General features: G+C 42.5%; 1 protein-coding gene across 6 annotated transcripts in view; it reads left to right on the forward strand.

Moving 5' to 3' along the window:
• The window catches only part of NT5C2 (5'-nucleotidase, cytosolic II), a 147,080-nt gene that overhangs the window by 96,687 nt on the left and 31,787 nt on the right, over positions 1-18,606 (forward strand). For all 6 annotated transcript variants that reach the window (XM_055119545.1, XM_055119547.1, XM_055119546.1 and 3 more), the window contains one exon: positions 2,743-2,816. In XM_055119545.1, the coding sequence (XP_054975520.1) occupies positions 2,743-2,816 (74 nt within the window). The remainder of the gene's footprint in view (positions 1-2,742; positions 2,817-18,606) is intronic.

The following is an 18,606-nucleotide window of genomic DNA, read 5'->3' on the forward strand; positions in this document are numbered from 1 at the left end:
TTTGTGATTTTTTTTTTTTTTTTTTTTTGCACATTGAAGCCAGTTCTGCTGCTGAACTTCACAGCCTCCACAACCACCTTTGTGACTTCCAGTCACTGCAACAGTAGTGACCAGGGGCAGTGATGACAGTGGGAGGGAAAGGGCGTATGTAACTAGGAAGGTGCCAGTACAGGAGATGAGGTCTGTCAGTATAGACAGAGGATTTAGATGAAATGGTAGAATCATGATGACAGCGTATTTGGAGGTCGTGGAGTGTTTAAGAGCTTTTGGTGCCATGTCATTTCTCCTCTAATTCTTTTTTTTTTTTTTTAAGTTTTATTTATTTGTTTGTTTGTGGGCCACACCCCGCAATGCTCAGAGGCTAATCCTGGCTCTGCACTCAGGAATCCCTCCTGGTGGTGCTTGGGACAAGACCATATGGCCTCCTGGGGACTGACGCTGGTGGCCTGTGTGCGAAGTAAGCACCTGCCTACTGTCCTGTTGCTCCATCCCCTGTCTGTAGCACTGTCGTCCCGTTGTTCATCGATTTGCTTGAGCGGGCACCAGTAACGTCTCTATTGTGGGACTGGTTGTTACTGTTTTTGGCATATCGAATACGCCAGAGGGAGCTTGCCAGGCTCTGCCGTGCGGGCGGGATACTCTCGGTAGCTTGCCAGGCTCTCTGAGAGGGGCGGAAGAATCGAACCCAGGTCGGCCATGTGCAAGGCAGACACCCTACCTGCTGTGCTACCGCTCCAGTCCTCGCTCCATCCCCATCTCCTCTCATTTTCTCCTCATATAGATAACTAATCAAAGACAAAATATTTATTTTTCCAGAAGACTTTTCTTAGGAAAAGGACATATAAATTATTTAACTCTGTGTGTAGAATACTATAGAAAATTACAATTTCAGTTTCAAAGGATCAACATTCTGAATTAAAGAACCTATAAATATTTTCCTCAAACTACTTTGAGCAAATTAGGAAAATTTGCTTGCCTTTAGAGTGGTGCATGTATCCTTAGATGAAAGGTTATCTGTAATTACTTTTTTGTGGGTTTTTTTGTGCCATACCTGATGGAGTTGGTGTCTACTCTGTGCTCTGTATTTTGGGGTTACTCCCAGTGTGTTTAGGGGCTGTGTGGTGCTGGGTATATGCTGAGCCCTGGGGTTCTGCATGCAAAGCATTCGTTCACTGTAGCCCTTTGGACAATACTCCTGGCCTGTGTTCACATGGGAAGCTAACTTAGGAATTGAAGAGCTTAAAAAATGCTTCCCAAGTTTTCAGCTATTCTGTCAGATAAAGTGTGGACTACTTATCTCTGAATGTACTTATTGATAAGTTATTTATGCTGCTGTAACTTCATAGAAGGAAACGGACACAAATTAGAGCTATTTGGATGTTGGGTTAAGTATCCATAGGTTTATTTTCTTCTTGAATCCTGGCGCAGCTTCTGCAGCCCCCCAGCGTGGTCACTCCCTTTCAGAGACTGTTGACCTCGGGTCATGTTTCTCAGCCTTTTTCTGGCCACACCCCCTTTCTGACCTTGTTCTCTTCCCTTGTAGCCCCTGGCCTACCAGTTGGCTCCTGCACATTTGTATAATTTTTCACCCCTATTCCTCTGGAAAATTCCGGTATCAAACGGGGGGCCATGTGGGGCCTGGTTAAGAAGTGCTAGTCTAGGTCAGGGCATCGGGTGTGACCCAAAAAGCAAAAATAAATAAATAAATAAAATAAAATAAAATAAAATAAAATAAAATAAAATAAAAAGCAATCAGAAAAACAGGACCAAAGGAAACGTCTTGTTTCGCCCATAGCATACATCCTGTAGTCGGTGCAGGCCTGTGTGGTCCTTGCTTGGTGGTCCCGTCTGGGTTGCTCGGTTCACCCTACCTGGACAGAGACTACTGATTGCATTCAGCTCAGGTATTTCTTCTGGTTTTTAAACAAGGGGTTCTCTCCCCCTCCCCCCGTCTCTCTCTCTCTCTCTCTCTCTCTCTCTCTCTCTCTCTCTCTCTCTCTCTCTCTCTCTCTCTCTCTCTCTCTCTCGCTCTCTCTCTCGCTCTCTCTCTCGCTCTCTCTCTCGCTCTCTCTCTCGCTCTCTCTCTCTCTCTCTCTCTCTCTCTCTCTCTCTCTCTCCTGAGACACCCAGTGGTCTCAGGGCTAACTCCTGGCTCTGCACTCAGGAATCACTGTCGGGCTTGGGGGACCATACGGAGTTCGGAGGATCGAACCCAAGGTCAGCCATGTGCCAGACAAGTTCCCTACCTGCTGTCCTATATCTCTGGCCCCTTCCTCATGGTACTTTATAGCATTTACTGAATTGTAGTTCTTTGCCTTTCAAGTTTTATGTTGCCTGAGTTCTTACTTAAGGATAGAGATTATAATATGTAAGTCACATGAAGAAAGGTAGTTGCAGTACTTGGCATGTATTTGTGTTTGGGTATGTATATATAGTTAATATACAGTAATTGTTAAATGAATATGCTTAATGTCCAACAACGATGTTTAGTATTTGGCGTATGTAAGGAGATTTGACTCTGAAGTCTGGAGTTCATGGCATTGTTGATACCAAGACAGAATGAGAAAATCCATATATTTTCTGTGTAATACCTGATTTTCCTAATTGTATATGAAGGATTTGAGTAAATTTCATTATGATCTTAAAATTATTTAAATGAGATTGAAAAAGTCAAATAATCCCATTAAAATTTTAGGAATTTTTTTTATTAATTGGGTTATCATTTTTTATTCCTTTCTGTAGGGTATTTGTGAACCGAAGTTTAGCCATGGAAAAAATTAAGTGTTTTGGTTTTGATATGGATTACACACTTGCTGGTAAGTAGCACATTCTCATTGCTTAAGAACAATGTTTTGAATTATAACAACAGGCAACTCAATGAACACTTGTTAATTTAATCATCACAGTTTCCTAATATCAAGATACTTTCATTGATTTTTGTTAACATTGAAGTTATCATATATCTTTGAAATTTGGTTCGTACACATAGGTAGGATAAATAATAAATTAAGAAATCCTGGTTAAGAAATGATATAATGAAACCACACGCTAGTGTGTAAATTTGAACACATTACTTTTTATTTTTATTTCGCTAAGTTTTTCTTCTAAGATGGAATTTTCTCTCTTTCACTTTACCACCAGGTCAGCTTTTTTGTTCCTGCTTGTTTTGGAGCCTGCACCCAGCGATGCTTGGGTGTTACTCCTGGCTCTGCACTCAGGAATTACTCCTGCCAGTGCTTGGGGTACCAAATAGAATGTCTGGGATTGAACCAGGGTTGGCTGCATAAAGGCATGCCCTACCCACTGGACTATCACTCCGGCCCCCACAAAGTCAATTAAAAAATAAAATGCTGCCTTTTTTTCTTGTGTGTGGAGGGATGTGGGTGTGCTGGGGCCACACCCAGTGATACTCAGGGGTTGCACCTGGCTCTGCATTCAGAAACTACTCTGGGGGTGCTTTCTGACTCATTTCTTGGGGGAGACCGTCTGGGCTGTCAGAGACTGAACCTGGGTCAGCCATGTGGAAGGCAAGCGCCCTACCTGCTCTACTGTCTCTCCAGCCCCATATGATGCTGCTTTTAAGAAAACTGGAAAGTGGATTTATTTGAAATTTACTTATTTTTTTATTGAATCACCGTGAGATACAGTTACAAAGCTTTCATGTTTGAGTTTCATCATACAATGATCAAACACCCATCCCTCCGCCAGTGCACATTCTCCACCACCAGTGTCCCCAGTATTACCCCCCTTTTCCAAACCTCCCCCTGCCTCCATGGCAGACAATTTCCCCCATACTCTCTCTCTACTTTGGTCATTATGGTTTGCAATACAGATACTGAGAGGTTATCATGTTTGGTCCGTTATCTACTTTCAGCACACATCTTCCATCCCGAGCGATCCTTCCAACCATCATTGACTTAGTGATCCCTTTTCTATTCCAGCTGCCTTCTCCCCCAGCTCATGAGACAGGCTTCCAACTATGGGGCAGTATTCCTGGCCCTTGTGTCTACTGTCCTTAGGTGTCAGTCTCACACTGTGTTATTTTGTATTCCACAAATGAGTGCGGTCATTCTATGTCTGTCCCTCTCTTTCTGACTCATTTCACTTAGCATGATACTCTCCATGTCCATCCACTTATAAGCAAATTTCATGATTTCATCTCTCCTAACAGCTGCATAGTATTCCATTCTGTCGATGTACCAAAGTGAAATTTATTTTCCATTGAAATGTACACACGCACACACACCATATAAAAACTTTAAAAACAAACAGACTTGAGTTGTTAGCATTTGTTCTTGATTGAGGCTTTATTGTAGAGTTTGGAGTTGTGGTTACGAGGGGCAGTGCTCAGGGCTGCGCTCAGCTCAGTACACGGAGGCCTCTCCTGGTGGTGCTTGGGATGGAACCCAGGCTTCCTGCTTGCAGAGTGTGTCCTCTGCCCGTTGAGCCATCGCTCCAGCTTTACAGACACCAGCACTCTGTTGCTTTTTCCCCTTCCAATCTCTAAATTTTTGTGTGTGTGTGGGGTGGGCGGTCACACTCAGTAGTGCTCAAGGTTACTCTTAGCTCTGCACTTAGGAATTACTCCTGCTAGTGCTCGGGGAACCATAAGGGATGCTGAGGCTCGAATTTGAATCTTCTGAGTGCAAGGCAAATGCCTTCCCCACTGTACTTTCACTCCAGCCCCTCTAAAATATATTTTAAATAATCAGTGTATCACTCAGTATTTTTAATACTTTTCAAAATGTGTGAAAAACAATGGGGGTGAGGTACTTGGTGTCTAGTCCCAGTAAATGAAATTTTTATTAAAATATTTACAGTCTGTGAAGATTTATTTAAGAAGAATGAGGGGCAGGGGCTGGAGTGATAGTACGGCGTAGGGCATTTGCCTTGCACACGGCCAACCCGGGTTCGATTCCCAGCATCCCATATGGTTCTCCGAGTACTACCAGGAGTAATAACTGAGTGCAGAGCCAGGAGTAACCCCTGTGCTCTCCAGGTGTGACCCAAAAAGGCAAAAGAAGAAGAAGAAGAAGAAGAATGAGGGGCTGATTATTAACGGTCATATTATGCGCATACTGTATGGTCTTCCTGACACTCTCTTTAGATCATAAAACTGTCTTTAAAAACTGATACGGCCACTTATCTTCAAGAAACCTTTTGTGTAGCGGTTAGAAAACTGCTCTCTGGAGCAGGGAGATAGTACACACTGTGGGGTGCTGTCATGCTTTGCACGTTTGGGACCCTGGTTCGATCCCCAGCACCATTCCCCTCCCCGCCCCCCTGCACCCTTAGGTGTGGCCCTGGGATCCCTGGAGCAGCAGGTGCCCTGCCTGGTAGTCCTCAGTGAGGGGTGGGGAGGTGTATGGGGAAGCTCGAGCCCCTCCCCCCCCCCCCCCCCCCGTGTCCAAAACAGTTAACAGCAACAACAAAGGAAGTCTGTGTCTTTCTCAAGTTAGACACATCTCAATTTGATTTCAGTCGCTGCAATACAGGTGAATAAAACCAGCACACAAAATTTTACTCCTATAGTCTGTAGAAACTTGCCATGCTGTTGCAGCTGTGACTATTTATCAGCAAGATACATATTAAAAACATACACTGATTGAATTTGAGTTTCTCTTCTCTGCATAAGCTTTTTTCGCTTTTGCTTGCTTTAAAGTTATTTTTCCAGCACTTAAATTCTTCATATTTTTTTTCCTCATTGGATACAGACACTTTTAGGAGCACTTCTTAGGAATTAGGTGGATGCTGTGTACTTTCTTGTGGTTCATATTGGGAGAAAATTTCATAATCTTTTTCCTGCTGACAATGAAAAGTTTTCCAGAGGAAAGAATGGCTGGTAGTTTGGCATCTGAAAGAAATATTTCCTAAGGCAGAAACAGAAGTCAGTGGGTCTAAGTCACACCCCCCTACCCCATTATTAAGACAGTATCATTATATTAAAACTGTTAATTCAGTAAGTGTATTGAAAACTGGTAATACACCCGGCACATCTATATTAACAATACATTGTATATTCCTATAGAGTAATGAAATAATGGATTATCATGTTCGGGGGGGGAAAGTCATTCAGTTTTAGTTTCTGAACTTTAAAAATACCTTATAATTTCTTTATTCCTTTTCTTAAATTCCATTTCACATTTTAATGCTCATTCTTAATCTAGACACTACTATAGCAGGCTTATAATAATATTTAGTAACATTTATTAAGTGATTAGTATATGCCAGGCCCTGTTCTAAATATTTTACATAAATGATTTCTTTTGATCTATACTTTTATCATGACACTTAATTTTTAAAAAGTGAGACAAGGTAACAAGGTAGTTTGGTTTTTGTTTTTTCCTTTTTTGGGTCACACCTGGTGATGCTCAGGGGTTACTCCTGGCTCTGCACTCAGAAATTACTCCTGGCAGTGCTCAGGGGACCATATGGGATACTGGGAATTGAACCTGGGTCGGCCGCGTGCAAGGCAAATGCCCTACCCACTGTGTTATCGCTCCAGCCCAAAACAAGGTAGTTTTTTATCGAATGAAACTTACTTATAAAGATGTGAGGGGACAGAAAAAGAGGAAATATGTTTTCAAGAGAGAAATATGTTTTCTCCAGAGTGGAAAAAGCCTCAAAGAGACATATAGACATATGTGTTCAAGAGAGAACATGGGTTTAAAGAGCAAGATCATTTATTTAATCTTTACAAAACTGTTCCAAGGGGCCAGTGAGAGAGCCTGAGGGCCTGAGCCTGTGTTTTGCATGTGGGAGGCCTTTGTTCAACCCCGGGGACATGGTGCTTCCTGAGGGTCCTGGGACCTGGGAGAAGCCCCTCAGCACTGCCTACATGAAACAGATAAGAGTGTGATAAGGCAGATATTACTATATTGTCCCTTTTTTGTTCTGTTTTTGGGGCAGCTCCCGGTGGTGCTCAGGGCTTACTCCTAGTAGTAAGGGATCCCTCCTGACTGTGTTGGGTGGCCAGATGGGGTGCTGGGGCTTCAACCTGTTCAATTCAGGTGTCCTGTACTGTCCTGCTGTACTATCGCTCTGGCCCCAGATTGCTCTTTTTTTTTTCCCCTAGATGACACTAAGAGCTTTGGTCAAAGCATATACTTAAGTATATATGTGTGTGTTTGTGTGTGTGTGTGTAGTATGTTAGATTTTTTTGAGGCGTCGCTGGGGATATAGTTTAGCAATAGACGATATACTTTTCCCATGTGTGTAACCCTGGGTTCAATCCTGCCACTACACAGACAAATTACAATTTTTAAGTAATGAAATATATAGTGAGCAATAATTTTATTTTTAGTTATTTATTTTATTGAATCACCATGAAATACACTTACAGACTTGCAAACTTTCATGAGTGCATTTTGGTCATACAGTGATCGAGCACCCATCCCTCCACCACCAGTGTTCCCAACACCCCTCCCACCACCCCCACCGCTTCCCATCCCCTGCCGCTGGGGCAGGCACATTCCCTCTTTCTCTCTCCTTTTGGGTGTTACGGTTTGCTATACAGGTACTAAGAGGCCATCATGTTTGGTCCATACTCTACTTCCACTTTCCACTTTCATTTATTTAGTGGTCCCATCTCTATCCCAGTTGCCTTTCCCCCCAGCACGTGAGGCCGACTTCCAAGACATGGTTGAGAAATAATTTTAAATTAATAAGCTCTCTCACTTAAACCAGGACTTAAGCACTCAAAAGGTGCTTTGAGAAGTCCTTTAATGCAGTCCCACTTGAAATACCGGGTTATTCTAATGAATGAATGTGCTGGTTGAAAAGCATTGTAATTCTTATGGTACTGTCATTTCATCATGTATGAAACAAGCTTGACTTTAGAGACAGATCTTTTCTGTTTCCTGTAGTGATGTTCATTAAAGTTAACAGCAGGTAGCATCTGGTTATTTAGAAACCAGTTACATCTTAATACAGTGTGTGGGGTGCATGCCCTGTGCACGCCTGACCCCCACCCCATATGGTTCCAACCGCCAGGAGTAATTCCTGAGTGTGAGCCACTGCAGGCATGACACCCCCAAAAACAAATAGCCAACATCTGAAATACTGAGTACTTTGCACTTTGAATCACAAAAGTGTGCCATATAGAGACAAGACTAAAACAAGTGGTTGTTAAGAAAGCTTTAAAGTATTTGAGATGGATATTTCTGTAATATAATTGTTCCCAGGGTATAAATTCTTTAAGAGCATCTATATTCATCCTGAAACAATCTCTGCAAGCCTGTCACCTTTGCCTGTCATTCCCTCATAGCAATTACATAGCATTTGCAACTTTTGTTTTATTGACCTGTATCCCACTGACCTCTGAGCTCCTCAGGGCAAGAGCTTTCTTTCATATTTATATCCCAAGTGTTACTGAAAGCTTGGCAAATTTAGTAAGTGCTAAGTAAACTATTCATGAACAGTTTGGGGGTATTAAAAGCAAACAGTTTGGTTTTAATATAACAGTTTAAGAATCAAGGCACTTTAGTTTACCCAATAATATACACATTTGTTATTCAAGCAAAATACTTTTAAGTATGAACTTAATTTTTAAAAGTTAACATTTATTGAAGAATACATTGTATATACTAAATGCATGCTTTTAAAGTATATGATACAAAGTTGTTCATAATACAGGTGTTACAGGCATTCAGTGTTCCGACTCCAGTCCCACCACCCCTGAGTGAACCTGTTCCCGGACATCTCAGTTTTCACCACTGATGTACCAAGAGTAGCACTTGGTATTGGGTGGGGTTTAAAGTAGAAGGCAACCCGTCTTAGGGGGAAATATCACTGTCACTGTCATCTCATTGCTTCTTGATTTGCTCAAGTGGGCACCAGTAATGTCTCCATTGTGAGACTTGTTACTGTTTTTGGCATATTGAATACACCACGGGTAGCTTGCCAGGCTCTGCTGTGTGGACGAGATACTCTCGGTAGCTTGACGGGCTTTCTGAGAGGGGTGGAAGAATCGAACCTGGGTCAGCCTGCGTGCAAGGCAAACGCCCTATCTGCTGTGCTATACAAATATAGATATAAGCGCACAAGGATCAACCTTTAACAATATTTACTAATCTCTTATAGAAGGGCTTAATGGCTCCGGGGTGAAATGCAACAATTTTCACACACTTTCTCTAAGAAAACATTTTTGGATTATTTTTAGCGGGTTATTCATAACAAGCAATACAAAATAAATTACTTCAGTCTGCTTGGGGGGCAGGGTTTAGGGTTCGGGATAGAAGCATTCGAAATGTGGGAAGGTGCAATGGTGGTGGGATTGGTGTTCAGATATTAAATGTAATCAATTATTGTGAACAACTTTATTTATTTTATTTTTTATAATGTAGGAGCACTGCTATTTATTCAGCCATTATTAAGCTGATTGAATTGGGCATGAACTCCACATTACTTTTTTTTTTTTTTAATGGCCTCTGAAGAATAACTCAGGGTTCGTGAAGGTCAATGCCAGCAACTTTTAGCCCAGCTATGTGGACTGGTTGGTTTAGTGGTTGGCCCCAGTGCTGGGACCTCCAGGGCTACCCCCAGTCCTACTGGGGCATGGTACCATGCAGGGGATCCACCTGGCTCCTGGCATGTCCTCTATTTGAGTTTCTCATTGGCAGTTGATTTTAATTTTTTTTTAATTTTTTAATTTATTTATTTTATTGATTTTAATTTTTTAAAAGGAATTTTAGTACTCTTTTCTGTAGGGGCAACACCAGTTTTCATTCCCACAGCAGTGCACCAGAGTTCCTTTTCATCAAGCCTTTCTCACATTGGTTGTTTTAATCTTTTTTTTTTTTTTTTGCTTTTTGGGTCATTTGGGTCACACCCGGCGATGCACAGGGGTTACTCCTGGCTCTGCACTCAGGAATTACTCCTGGCGGTGCTCAGGGGACCATATGGGATGCTGGGATTCAAACCCGGGTTGGCCGCGTGCAAGGCAAACGCCCGACCCACTGTGCTATCGCTCCAGCCCCCTGTTTTAATCTTTTTTATAGATACTGTTCTCATCAACACAAGGTGTTAGTTCATGGTGATTTGGATTTGCATTTCCCTAATAAGTAGTAATGAACATTTACTTCCATGTGTAATGGATCATTTGTCTCTCTCCTTTGGAGAAGTCATGCAGATATTTAGTCTCTTTTTTGGTTGCATGCTTACTTTGTTGTGAGCATGTTGGTTTTTTTTTTTTTTGCATTAATGCTTTATTTTTATTTTTTATTTTTTTTATTGAATCACCATGTGGAAAGTTACAAAGCTTTCAGGCTTAAGTCTCAGTTATACAATGCTCGAACACCCACCCCTTCCCCAGTGCACATATTCCACCACCAAGAATCACAGTATTCGTCCCCCCCACTCTCCCACCTGTGTAGCTGATAAATTTCACTTCACTTTCTTTTTACTTCGATTACATTCAATATTTCAATAAAAAACTCACTATTATGTTTGGAGTCCCCCCCCCATTGTGATGCATTCATGTTGGGTCTCATAAGTGGGGCAGCATTTGTTTGTTCTCTGGGGCTGAGTCCCAGTACTCCCAGTGGAGTCGTGAAACTGCAGGTGGTTTTGAATTCCTGCTGTTTTCCTCGTCATATGCACTGTGTAGAGGAAACTGTGAAAGAGTTTAATGCCTAAGTTAGGCGCAGTGAGAGATAAACAGTAATGGCCAATAGTAAGCTAGGTTGGGGGATGTGCCTTGGGCCCCACCAAGCTGTACTCAAAGGCTACTCCTTGCACTGTGCTCCCGGGTTGCTCCTGGGCGTATTCAGGGGATCGTATGTGGTGCTGGGGATCAAATCTCACTTGGCCATGAGCAAGGCAAGTCTTAACCCCTGAACTAGCTCTTTGGCCTCCTAATAAAATGGAATTATAATAATGTACTATAATAAACATTATGTGAACATAGTCATTTTCTCTCAAAATATCTTGTATTTTTTGCTATCGTTGAATTTAATATGTCACTGTCATCCTGTTGCTCATCAGTTTGTTTGAGCGGGCACCGGTAACGTCTCTCATTGAGAGACTTATTGTTACTGTTTTTGGCATATCCAATACGCACGGGTAGCTTGCCAGGCTCTGCCGTGCGGGCTCCATACTCTCGGTAGCTTGCCGGGCTCTTCGAGACGGGAGGAGGAATCGAACACTGGTCGGCCGCGTGAAAGGCGAACGCCTTATAGCTGTGCTATCGCACCAGCCCATTTAATATGTAGTTGAAGGTAATTGAAGGTTAATACTTTGGGCTATAGCTGAGTGTAGAGTATTAAAACAGCAGAAAGCAACACCATAATTAAAGGAAGGACTTCTATAATTCATTTTTTTTTAAATCCTAAATTTAAAAAATATTTTAAAGATTCTGTTTGAAATGATTTTAGATCTATATAAAAGATGGCAAAATAATAGTTTTCTTTATATTTTTGGCCTGCAACCTGCTGAGCTCAGGGCTTAGTCCTGGCTTTGTGCTCAGGAGTCAGTCCTGTTTGGCTGTCGGAATCATCTACTATCCCAGCATCCTGCGCTGAATTGAGGCCGGCTGCATGGAAGGCGAGTTCCCTGCCCCCTTTCCAGCCCAAACTATTCTTCTTACTCCATTTTTACCAGTTTTGCCACTGGAGTTATTTATTTCAAGCAGGATCCAATCTAGATGCTCACGTTGCATTTTGTTGTCATATATATATTTTTTAAAAAACGCTTTTTCCTTTTATGGAGGAGGTGCCAAGAACTATTTTGTTGTATGGGATACCGTCATTTGTTAATCCGTTTATCTTTTAATGGCCATTTCAGTTGTTTCTAGTTTGAACCATCAGTTAGGAACAAAGCTGCTATTGTTTGTTTATAAGTCTTTTTGTGGAAATACATGTGTGTATGTATTCATATTTATTCTTTACATGCTCCCCAGCTCTCCAACTTTTTTCCCTTTATTTAAACACTGGTTTACAAAGTTGTTCATGATGATTTGTTAGAGGCGTTCAGTGTTCCGACCCCAACCCCCCACCACTGTCACCTTCCTCCACCATTTCTCCAATTTCCCCAACCTCCCTTCAAGTCTGCCCATAGTGGGCCCACAATAATTTATTTTATATTGCTTATTACCACTAAATGGCTAACGGAATGATGGAAAATTATGTCAATAAAAGAAAATTTGTGAAAATGGTCACATCTCACTATGGGGACATTAAGTCCTTGTCTGAAAGTTTACTAATCTGTTGTTGCTAGCTAAGCCTTCTGTGTTGATGTTTTTGTTAGTCGAGCTCAGTTGGCTGCTAAGTTACATCCCCATCCAGTCTGGTGTGCTCCTACTGGGATGCCGGTGCTGTCGAGATGGGAGGTGTTGCTCCAGAAAATCCAGAATATTCAACTGAGCAGGGCGGTGAGAGGCAGGGTGGTGAGAGGCAGGGCGGTGAGGGGCAGGGCGGTGAGAGGCAGGGCGGTGAGGGGCAGGGCAGTGAGGGGCAGGGCGGTGAGGGGTATGGCGGCAGCTGTCGGGTGTGAGTGTGGCTGCGGGGGCTTTGGCAGGACAGGGACTTGGCCCACCCCGACCTCCCGAGATCCCCTGGGACCTATCAGCTTGAACCTGGTATCTAAGAAATTTTTGTGGGTAGTTGATCTCTTTTGAGCTTTATTTATGAGTCTCTGGAGCAGGGTCAGTAGGTGAGCTGACACGGAGTGGTGGGACATGGGCGTGGCTGTCGGGGCTTGGGGAGTTAGGGGGAGGTGCCCCCCCCCCCCCGACTCTGAGGAGGCCTGGAGTTTGCAGCTGAAAATAAATTCATGTACCTGAAACATTAGGAGGTCAGTATCTCTGTGGAGCCCAGCTGTGATACACCAGCCCCTTTTTAAAACATTTACTTTGTGTGGGCCCCCCCAGTGACTTTCAGGGGCTGCTCACAGCTGTGCTCTCTGGACAGCCCGGTGTTGGGGACCTATTCTAGGGCTCCTGCAAGCAAAGCATTGCTCCAGCCATTTGAACTGTCTCCCCAACCTCTGCAGAGATGATTCTTTATTGCTCCCCAGTACATTAGGAGTGGGGTTAGTAGATGATGTTTTTACTTGATTGGGGAGTGGTTCTCAGAGGCTGGATGCTGATTCAGGTTCCTTTTGCTGGCAAGAGCTTCCGAGGTGCTCCGTTCCTCCTCTCCAAAGTCCTTTGAATTTTCAGGCTTTCTAGTGATTGTGTAATATTATCTCATTTTGGTTTTTAGTCTTTATCTCATAACTAGTGTCAGAAATCTTCATTTCCTTGTCAGCTACGTTTATAATTATATATGTATATCCCCTTTGGTTTTTGTTTCACACCAGTGATGCTCAGGGCTTACTCCTGGGTTCACCCACACTCAGAAGTTAACTCCTGGCGATGCTCAAGGGATAAATAATATCAATGTTGGACATCGAACCCAAGTTGGCTGCATGCAGGGCAAACACTCTCTCTGTGCTGTCTCTCCAGCTCCGTTAAGTGAAGTTTTTTTTTCACATGCCCATTGTTAAGTCGAACTTTTTGTTGTTGTTGGCTTGCAGAAATTTATTATGTATATTCTGAATTCTGGGCCTTTGTCAGCTATGGCTTGTGAATATATTAAACCAATAGGTATTATTACATATTTCTTATCACATGATTTCCATTTTTAAAATTCAGTTGTGTTCTTGGTGTTCTTTTATTATCATTTGCTTTTTAAAATTTGTTTCTTTGTTTTTATGCCACAGTGAAATTGCTCAGAGGTTACTCCTGGCTCTACACCCAGGAATCACTCCTGAAGTGCTTGGGGGCCATAATGGATGCTGGGGAGCAGGCCAGGGCTGGCTGCACGAGAGGCAGGTGCCTTACCTGCTGCACTGTCTCTCCGGCTCTATTCACTTTTTTTTTCTATCAGCCTACTTTCTTTCTTCAAGAGTTGTGGAAAATAACATTTTTCTTTGCAGAATAAAATGTGGAGTTATTCTTCGGAGACCATTATTCCCCAAAGGAAATTCCAAATTAACTCGGCAATATTTGATTTTAGAATTTAAGGAATTAAGAAAATAATTGGCGGGGCTCAGGGGACCATATGGGATGCTGGGATTTGAACACAGGTTGGTTGTGTGCAAGGCAAATGCCCTACCCGCTGTGCTATCACTCCAGCCCCAAATTTTTTAAATTTTTACTATTAAAATTTTATTTCCACAAGGTTCTTTGCATTAATTGATTACGTTCAATATTTCAGCACCAATCCCACCATCATTCAAACCTACCTGCCAGGGGCAGATGCTAGATAATTTATTTACTATTGTGTAAAAAATATATACATGAAAGGATATATATTTGTCTGTCTGTCTGTCTGTGTCTCTCTCTCCCTCTCCTCCCCACGTTTGGTGCTCTCGAGCCGCTTCTCCACCCGGGACGGCTGTTGCCTTGGTTGGACGAAGGAAGAATGAGGACCAAGCTGGTTGCTGATTAGTTGCCGTTGATTCAGTCTCTCATCTCTCCCATCTCATACACTCTTCACTCCTAGATCTTGCTCCGATCTTACAGTCTTAATTTATATAGCAATCACGTAGGTTGGTGATACAAAGGTGGGATTGAACATTAACAAATCAACAGAGAGGTAAGGCCACTCCTCCAGGAGATTGGCTCAAGGACAAAATCTCATCTAAGGAGATTACTCCAGATTACTGGGAGATCCACCCAAGGGTGGGATTCCATCCAGGATGTGTCGCTTTCTTCTTTCCTCAGCTAGTAATAGTTGTAGTAAATTTACTTCTAATATTTCTAGCAATGTCATTCTGTATGGGCACAGTAAGAGATATATCAAACTTAAAGTTTGGTTCTTCCTGGGGACATCTCACTATATATTCCAGACCACAGTCCTAGGCCAGGCTAGTCTTCCTAACCCCAGCAGGGTCCTTATCCAGTTACCTCTTTTGGGTCATGACAGAGTTTGTCCATGAACGTGCTCTTTACTTATAGTTAAGTGAAGTATTATGGCACTTGGCCTGGCCCATTTTGATGCCAGGGTAGCTCATAGATTGCCCTGGGTCCATTCAGTCCCTCGTCGGGACCCTGCTTTTGGGATATTAGGAACTAAGGGCAACTGAGTCGAGAAAGGAGATGCCCCAGAGTGGATATTATTCAGATTCAATTAACTCCCAAGTTACAAAAGCATAATATTAGCTCTGTCTGTGTCCATACAGAAAGGACATTGCTTTAAGGTAAACTGTGCAAAAGGCATAACTTACCATCCAAGTTCAGTGTTCTGAGAAGGGTCTGATCAACTAGCTGGAGAGGAGAGCATGGAGAAGAGTTTGCAGATGACGGAATGGGAGTGGCTTGGGGGCGCTGTGATGGGTGTAACTCGATAAACCGAAGTTCCCTGCGGCAAGGCTGAAAGGATAAGCCCAATGTTATCCTACACTATTGCGTATATGAACATCATGATGGTTGGGGGCCAGAGACATCCCTTAGGGAACTAACCCATTTTGAGATTCATTTGGGGGTCTGGATCAGGGCCGTTGGTGCACTGAGATGGTGCCCAGAGGCAGATCATGGGCGTGACAGCCAGGACCCCACACGGGTGGGGACACGGGAAAGGCCAGCCTGTCTCCGCTGTCACCATGTGGCCTGGAGCCCTAGTCCTGGAACCTGCATACCTGGGTTTTGCCTCCAGAAGCTCGTGGCCATCGGGCTTTCATCTGGAGCTGGGGAGAGGGCACGCGCTCTCCATCTGCACCTCCTCCTAATACTCTTCCTGGGGGAGCGTTTGACTTTCGGCCAGTGAGTTTTGAGAGTCAGTCTGGTGTCTATGACCATTAGCCTCAGATCGATGGTTCTGCAGTTTGGGTCGGGCATCACCTCTCCAGTGGTAGAACGGCTTGTCCGACGAGAGACAGCGGCTGCGGGGGCAGGGTCTACGTTATTACAGGCTGAACTCTCTGACTTGTTTGGAGAAGTCCAGATCTTTTAATTTTTGATCTGTCACTAGTAAATATAGACATAAGAATATACACACTTAAAATGTTAAACCACGTATGTAAAAATTTAAAATCATAATTAAAAATACTAAATTATTAGCAAAATAAAGTTCAGTGGGGGAGAGTGAAGTTGTTTTGGGGTTTATTGTTGGCTAAAAGAAAGGATATTCTTTCTTGTATTTTAAATGGATTTCTAGGGGCTGGTGATGTGGCTCAGTGGTTGAGACCCATCGTTACTGTTTTTGGCATATCGAATACGCCACAGGTAGCTTGCCAGGATCTGCTGTGCAGGCGAGATACTCTCGGTAGCTTGCTGGGCTCTCTGAGAGGGGCGGAGGAATCGAACCCAGGTCGGCCGCATGCAAGGCAAACACTGTGCTATCACTACAGTCCTCCAAAAAACAACTTGCAAAAAACCCTAAAACTTCAAGCTCTTCACTGGGACTCGGTTCAGGCCGCCTGGTGTCCACTCCGCCTCCCCACCCCACCTTCCTCTCTCCTTGCTCTGGGCACCCCGAGACTCCTCTGCCTGGGGTTCTCTCTCTCCCTGCCTGGGGGGCCCTGTGCTGTGCGTCACCTGGGTTTGTTGCCTGTGTGTCCCGGTATCTCCAGAGGTGAGGCACGGGAAGGGGACACGCAAGGGGGCTGGAGGACACACCACCTGCAGCTCCCCAAGGCCACTCGACAAGGCCTCCGTGCTCAGTTCCAGCCGGCCATTATGCTCATCACTCTTCAGCACAGAGCCAGCTCTTGAACGTCAGCTTACAGGACTGAAAGAAAATTCACTTTTGCATGTTAAAAATTACCCAGAATTCAAGACTTTTTTACATATCTATTGGATTTATTCCACATATAAATGCATGATAGCTAAACAAACTTCCTACTTTTTTTAACTTGGAAAAATATAGTTTTGTATTTAAAAAAATTTTTTTTTCTTTTTGAGTCACAGCTAGCGATGCTCTGGGGTTATGGCTCTGAATTCAGGAATTACTCCTGGTGGTGCTTGGGGACCATATGGGATGCTGGGAATTGAACCTGGGTCGGCCGCGTGCAGGGCAAATGCCCTATCTGCTGTGCTATCACTCCGGCCCCTAGTTTTGTATTCTTATGTTCATTATCCAATAATGGAGATTTGTGGGTGGTGGTGTATTTAGATCTTAAATCCACCTAAAATTATTCTGTGTGTGTGGTCAAGTAACAGCTGTTGTTCTATAAAAATGCATTAATGCCTTTTTATTATAAAATGGATATGGTAAACATTGTAGAAAATTTTAAAATAGCAAAGGAAATAAAATGACCCAGACAGAACCAGTGCAGCATTTGTGTGACATCTTCCTTCTGTATTTGTGATAAACACAGTGCTGTTTATTTAGTTGCATAACCCTTACTCTTCTGCACACTTTTTTTTTTTTATTGAATCACCATGAGAACAGTTACAAAGCTTTCAGGTTTAAATCTCAGTCATACAATAATCAAACACCCATCCCTTCACCAGTACACATGTTCCACCATCAAGAACCCCAGTATAACCCCCCCATCCCACCCCCCACCCTGCCTGTGTGGCAGATGATTTTCACTTTACTCTCTCTTTACTTTGATTACATTCAGTTTTCAACAGAAAACCCACTATTATTATTTGGAATATTTCCCCAACAATCAGACCTGCCGAAAAGACATCATTAAATCATTTGTTTTCTGTTACTGATAATGAAGAGCATATGATATCGCATGGCTAAAACAGCAGCCACACGGTTTGGGAATTCTGGTATTTTAGTAATTAAGTTCAGAGGTATTTCTGCCAGCAGTCGCTGTGTTTCGAGATTGGTTTGTGTGCCTCTGGGATCATGGCTGTTCAGGAGCAGAGGAGCCGTTCGTGGGCATGCTATTTTTTTTTTAACATTCAGTATGCCTTATATTTTATCAATAAGTTGTGTAAATCGACTTTTATTGGTGGTATATTTTTTAAATGGGAATATCGTAATTGTACAAGCATATTTTAATAGATTCTGTTCCCTATTAATAGGAATATTGCTATTAATTTTATTAATAGTAATAGTAATGGTAATATTACTAATAATAGTAATATTACTATTAATTTAATAACACATTCATTGCAGGGTATCTGGCTTTTGTATTTTAAGTAAATAGGTGAGATTGTTGTCAGAAATTTCAAGTCTTATTCAAGTCATTTCCGATTCTCTAGGGTCGGAGATAAAATTTCTGCCTATGCCTATCCTAAGATAGCATTTTCAAATAATTTGAAAAGTCTAAATCATCCTCTAGTATTGTCTTGTGCTAACAGGAGGAATTTTATCTAAAATTTTTATAATGAAAATGTACTGTTCATTACAAAATGAAAATTTTCTACTTGTAGTCTCTAAGAACCAAAATCAGAATTGCAATACAATGTAGATGTTCATCATATTTATCAAATAAAAGTCAATATTCAGGGGTGTTGGGCTTGAATTTATGCTTTTTATTTTGGTTAGTGGTGGTGGCTTCTCTCAGTTGTAATATTTTTAGGACTTTCAGATACTATATTTAGTTATTCTCTATTTAGACAATCTCCCCTTTCTGAAAAGATTTAGAAGTTGAGAGGAATCTGACCATATTTAAAATGAAAAAACAACCCAGGTCTCGGGGCAAACAACTTTCCTCTTAAGATTA

Source organism: Sorex araneus, chromosome 11 (assembly GCF_027595985.1).
Source record: "Sorex araneus isolate mSorAra2 chromosome 11, mSorAra2.pri, whole genome shotgun sequence".
Lineage (NCBI taxonomy): Eukaryota > Metazoa > Chordata > Mammalia > Eulipotyphla > Soricidae > Sorex > Sorex araneus.